Below are 6,122 nucleotides of genomic sequence, written 5' to 3'. Positions count from 1 at the left end.
CTTTTAGGTTGGGAAGATCTAATCCACCTCTCTCCCTGGAATCCTGCATACATTTAAGTTTAATTCTTGGCTTCCTTCCTCTCCAAATAAACTGGGTTATGTCCTTATGCCAATTCTTAAATACCTTATCAGAAGTAATGATTGGAATCGATTGGAATAAATATAACAGTCTTGGCAATACATTCATCTTAATAACTGAAATTCTTCCTAATATGGATAAGCTGAGTTTATTCCAGTTAATTAAATCCTCTCTTATTTTTGACCATAATTTTTTGTAGTTGTTCTCAAATAATTCTGTGGATCTTTTTGAAAGTTGGATTCCCAGATATTTAATTCTTTTTTCAACCTTTATTCCCGCTCTTCTTTCTAATTCTTTCTCTTCCTTAGTTTTTATATTTTTAGTTAGGATGGTTGATTTGTCTTTATTAATTTTACATCCCATAATTTCACCAAATGAATTTAATATAGTTAGGAGTTCGTCTACATTTTCCATGGGGTCTTCCGATATTATAACTACGTCGTCCGCAAAGGCTCTAATTTTGTATTCGTGGTTTTTAATTTTTGCACCCTTCAAATTAGTATTAAATTTTATCTCCTTTATTAAAAGTTCTATGACCAGTAGGAATAGTAAAGGAGAAAGAGGGCAACCTTGCCGTGTTCCTCTTGAAATGTTTATAGTTCTAGTCCTCTCTCCATTGATTCTTAATTGCGCTTTTTGACTCTCATATATTTTTCCTATCCAATTAAAATAATTTTCTCCTATTTCAATCATTTTTAGTATTGCTATCATCGAATCCCAATTTACCGAGTCAAAAGCTTTTTCGAAGTCGAGAAAGAACAGTCCCAATTTTTTTTCATTATGTTTTTCATAATATTCCAATATGTCTATTACAGTCCTCAAATTTTCTCTTATATATCTATCGGGTAAAAACCCTCTTTGGTCCTCGTCTATTGCTTTACTTAGGTAGTCCTTTAATCGACATGACAAAATTGATGCAAAAATTTTATAGTTGTTATTTAAAAGTGAGATAGGTCTATAATTAGCCGGATTCAGTGGGTCTTTTCCTTCTTTTCTGATAAATATAATCTCCGCTTGCTTCCATGAATCGGGTATCCTACCCCCGAGTGCCTCATTCATTACTCTTTGTAATGGTTGCCAGATTTCCTCAATAAAGGTTTTGTAGAAGGCCGCTGTGAGGCCATCATTACCCGGGGCCTTACCTAGTTTGCTTTGTTTGATCGCTTCCCAGATTTCCTCTTTAGTTATTGGTTGATTAAGTCTTTCCTGCTGTTCTTTTGAGAGTTTTTGGATTTTGCTGTTCTTCAAAAAGTGCTTAATTCCCCTATTCTCTTCATTTTGTCTCGAATATAATTTCCCATAGTAATCCAAAAAGACCTCCTCAATGTCTTTTTGTTGTGTTAATATCTGGTCCCCCTTTTTAATTTTGTTGATCAGATTTTTCTCTCTCTCCTTTCTTAATTTGTGGGCAAGCCACTTTCCTGTTTTATTGGCATGCTCAAAGTTATTTTGCTTTACGGTCCTGAATTTATTCTCTAGATCTTTGTTTGCCTCAATTTCTAATTGTTTCCTCAGGGCTTTTATTTCTTTTTGGACAGTTTTATTATTTGGTTTGCTCTTCAATTCCTCCTCTTTATCTTTCAGTAAGCCATTTAATAAGCTTAAATTTTGTTTCTTTTTTTTCTGACAGATTATATTTTGTTGAGTAAAAAAAACCCTAATAGTAGCTTTCGCCGCATCCCAGACTGTTGCTGTATCTACTTCATTCTCCAAATTTACTTCGAAAAAGGACTTTATCATGTCCTTCCCTTTGACAATTACATCCTCATTCTTTAATAAATCTTCATTTAGTTTCCAATAGAATTTCTTAGGTGGTTCTTTTAACTGTAATAGAATTGGACTATGGTCCGATATTTCTCTGTTTAAGACTGTCATCTTTTCAACTTCTTTGATCAATAATTTGGAAACCAGGAAAAAATCAATTCTTGAGAGAGATTCATGTCTCTCTGAATAAAACGTAAAACTTTTTTCTTCGTTATACAAGTGTCTCCATATTTCTATCAGGGAGAAGTTTTTAACCAGCTGGAAAAAAATTTTAGGTAATTTACCTTGATTATTACTGATCGTTTTTCCTGAAGTTCGATCTAATTTAGGATCTGTTACCCCATTAAAATCTCCTAGAAGAATTATCTGTTCATATTCCAACTCCATTACTGTCTTGTTTATTTTGTTATAAAAGATATTCTTGCTTTCTTGGGGGCCATATATTCCAACTATTAAGATTTTTTTCCCATTCCAAAAAATTTCTGTTCCAACAAACTGTCCATTTTTGTCAGAAAATACTTCTTTAGGTTCTAGGTGATTCTTAACATAGATAATTACCCCTCTTTTAGCTTTGTCAATTGTACTAGTGTACTCTTTTCCTAGAATACTATTTCTGATCAATCTTATATCTTTCGTTCTAATATGGGTTTCCTGCAGGCAGATAACCTCGGCATTAATTTTTTTTATATATTGGAATACTCTCTTTCTCTTCTGGGGGGAGTTTAAGCCTTTTACATTCCAAGATAAAAGTTTCATAATTTTAATCGACCCTTACACTAGAAATAAGCACACACTCTCTTTTCTTTTTCCTAAAAAATTCAGCTTTATTTGTAGTATCAATGAATTAATCAATCTATACTTAAGATTGGGGTTGAGTCAAGAGTGGATTGTAAAAAGAAGGAGGGAAAGGAAGAAAGAACAGGACAACTATGTCTATTTATCCGTCAATGGATTGTATAAATCTAAAAGAGTCAGAAGTAAGGATCCAATTATTAAATGCCTTTCTCTACTTATTACTTTTCTCAAAATCTTCTCTTACTTCTTTACTCGTTCTTCAGTTGACTCCTCCTCTTTCTCTTCCTCCTCCGCTTCCTCTTCACCACCTTTTTCTTTGTCTTTCTTGTTTCCTTTTTCTGGTTCCTTACCTAGCTCGGTCAAGAACGATCTGGCCTGTTCCACAGAGTTCAATCTCACTCTCCTTTGTTTCCAGGTTACAATGACCCCATCCAAATCATCCCATTTATACAGAATCTTTCTAGCCTTCAGTTGTTCAATCAAGAAATTGTACTCCTTTCTTCTCTTTAAAATTTTTCCAGGGATGTCCCTTAGGATTGTGATCTCTTTGCCCTCAATTAACAGTTTGTTATTGAAGCTTTGTCTCAAGATTATTTCTTTGGTTTGTTTACGGACAAAGTAGATCACAATATCCCTCGGAAGCCTCCTGGTCTTCGCAATTCGAGAATTAATCCTATAGATCCGATCAATTTCCCAGGGAAAGAGAGTTTCGGATTCTCCAATGAATTTAGCCAAAATTGGTGAGAGAAGGGTATACAAGTTTTCATTTACATTCTCCGGCAGACCTCTCAGCTTCAGGCAATTTTCTCTCTGTTTCAATTGTAGTTTTAAAATCGATTCTTGTCCCTCTTGTTGATCTTTATATAATGTGTCCACTTTAGTTTCCATCTTCTTCATATCAATTTCTAGTTTTTCCACTTTGCCACTGACCTTTTTCAAATCATCATCAATCTTGTCTAGCCTTGTAGTTACTTCTCCCAGTTCAATTCTCAAATCCTTCTTAAATTCTGCTTTCAGTTCATCTTTAGATTTTTGTATTTCCATATTTGTTTCTTGGAGCATCTTTCTGATTTCATCCATCATTGTTTCGTCTAGGTCTGGAGCTTTAGTAGGTGTATTTAATGATGTTCTCCTTGTTGAATTGGTTAATGTATTCGATGATGCTTTCAAGGTGGTTTTCCTCGTGCCCACTACCATCTTTGTAGATAGTTCAATAGGAAAGATAGAAAAGTAGAAAATTAGATAAATTAATTTCTCTTGCTCGATGAAGAGACTTCTAGTATCCAAAAATTTAGTTTTTAAATTTGGATCCCCTATCAGGGTGATTTCTTGCTGGGTATTTCAATTATTGTTTAGAATTGAAAACTCAATTGATGAGTTTCAAAAGATTTAATTTCAAATTTAAAAGAACTACTTCCTACGGTTAAGTTTCAAAATTGGATCCAGGTTTTGCTTTTTAACTTTAAGTTTGGGTTCTAGCGCTGTATTTTAGCTCATTCACCCTCTCAGTAAAACAATCCTTTGTTGGATATATTTAGAAAATTGATTATTAGGAATATTAAAAAAAATAATTTACTTTAACAATCAGAGGTTCCTATTTAAATTTGGTGTTTCTGTAATAGAACCTAAGGTTCACCTCCAGACAGATCTGTTTGTAAATCTTTAACATCCAATAGAGGAAGGGAGGAGAAGGAGGAAAAAAAAAACCCACACACCTTCTTCCTATTTTATAGGGTAATTGTAAAATTTATAACCCACCCTTTTTTTTTATTCTAGTTCAAATGGAATTCTCTTGACTTTCTTCTGGACCCCAATATACACAATACACTCAAAACTACACCAGCATATTTTCTAATTACAGGGTATTGTTGTCATTTGTTTACCAAAAGTCACTTACTTATTATCACAAGTTGATCAATCTTATTTCCTCTTTCAAGTTGCAATTTTCTCAAATTCCTAAAGAGAGAAAGGGAAAGACTCTGATAACCTTTTATATAAATTTAGAAAAACCAAATTCCCTGGTATGCCAATAGGCCTATTTTTACCATTAAGCTTCTGCCTTACTTTATGTAAGCTTTCCTCTAGATTAGATTATCAAAAGATGGTAAAAGTCTCAAATAACTTTAGACAGTATGTAAGCTCTGACAACTTCCCTTTTTCTCCTTAGTAAATTGTATCTGCAAGCTTAGACACTGTCAGTTATTATGAACCATTAATAGCTAATCCCTTTACAACAGAATCTGTTTCAGGTAATGTGCTCCAACAGTTTGTATTATTAAGAATTCTTAAGCAGTACAGTTCATTAGACTCTTAGATTAATCAATCAAAAACTATCACACCTCTTCCACTCCAGAGTTTGTATACCCCACAATTTCCAGTACAAAAGACGTTTAAAGGTTACAAGGTCTTGTTGCTTCAGGGTTTGTGGATCTTTAAGCAGTCTGCTGACTGCTGTTCTTCTTCTCTTCTTCCTCTCTCCTCCTAGTCCACTTCATAAACAGCATTAATTATGAACACCTGCATCCACTCTTTGATTAAATCTGTCTGAGGGTGGCCTTGAAGGAGGGAATGTAGTATGAACTCAGCCTCCTCTCAGCTGAATTAAACTGTCGCCATTTCTCTCCTTGTCGTTTTTCTCCTTATTCTATATTTCTTCTCTGGCTATTTATTCACAGTCTAATTCACCAGTAGTACTCCGTCAGAGTTGCATAATTACACAGTTACCGATGCCAAAGTTTTTAGATACACAGTTTCAAAAGTTCCAAAGGTAGCAAATGTTAGTATTTTACCACTGTGCCCAGTAGTCAAACCAAAACCACAAAGGTATCAAAATAAACTTTAGGTAGTAAAGGAGCGCAAACTGCCTTCTTTTATCTCCCCTTACAGATCCCAATTTCCAGGGGACTGGTCATATGGACTATGTATCTACACCGGCTCCCAATCGTCCCAATTCTCTTGATCTTCAGGTCACCTAGTAAATCCTTTACTTTTTATTTTGTAGAAAGTTACAAACTTGGCAAGGCTGATCTTCTCCTTAATTCTTCTAAAGAAAAAAAAAATAGAGCGGCAGCGGCGGCGCCCCAGTCAGCAAGCCGCGGCTTGCTGCTACTTACAGCGGGCGTGGTTGCTCGGGCTTTCTTCCCTCTCTCCGCTTTGGGCTCCCCGCGAGTCGCCGCCGGCATTAAGCGCCTCGCGGCTTGGTCTTTTTGCGCCTTTTTGCGCCTCGGGTCTGAGAGAAGTTGGGGTGGGGGAGATGCCAGTCGAGCCCCTCTGCTTCCCCTTTTGTCGGGGGGACCCGTTTGGCCAGCTGGCTAGTCACTCCAGTCGGCCCCGACCCCGCTGCCTGTAGCCACTCTCTGGAGACTGTCCTAGAGACGTGGCTCCCGCGCCGCCATCACCACCGGAAGTCCGATAGATGTCAGCTTTTTAACAGTCACTGAAATTTCCATTTGTTAAATCAACATAATTTAATAAATTGCACTCC

The 6,122-nt window shown here is 35.9% G+C and overlaps 1 protein-coding gene across 1 annotated transcript; it reads right to left on the bottom strand.

Moving 5' to 3' along the window:
* Positions 1 to 2,668: 2,668 nt before the first annotated feature.
* On the bottom strand, positions 2,669 to 4,592 carry LOC121917848. The gene is made up of 2 exons (XM_042443966.1): positions 4,536 to 4,592; positions 2,669 to 3,835 (listed from the first exon to the last, which is right to left on the bottom strand). The coding sequence occupies exon 2, from the start codon at positions 3,833 to 3,835 to the stop codon at positions 2,879 to 2,881; it is 957 nt and encodes a 318-aa protein (XP_042299900.1). The 5' UTR covers positions 4,536 to 4,592; the 3' UTR covers positions 2,669 to 2,878.
* Between the last annotated feature and the right edge of the window lie 1,530 nt (positions 4,593 to 6,122).

This window comes from Sceloporus undulatus, unplaced genomic scaffold, assembly GCF_019175285.1.
Source record: "Sceloporus undulatus isolate JIND9_A2432 ecotype Alabama unplaced genomic scaffold, SceUnd_v1.1 scaffold_1083, whole genome shotgun sequence".
Classification (NCBI taxonomy): domain Eukaryota; kingdom Metazoa; phylum Chordata; class Lepidosauria; order Squamata; family Phrynosomatidae; genus Sceloporus; species Sceloporus undulatus.
This window is presented reverse-complemented; position numbering and strand designations above follow the sequence as displayed.

What these genes read in the sequence shown, in the direction of transcription:
- LOC121917848 (XM_042443966.1), bottom strand. Translation starts at nt 3,835, where the DNA reads ATGGTAGTGGGCACGAGGAAAACCACCTTGAAAGCATCATCGAATACA.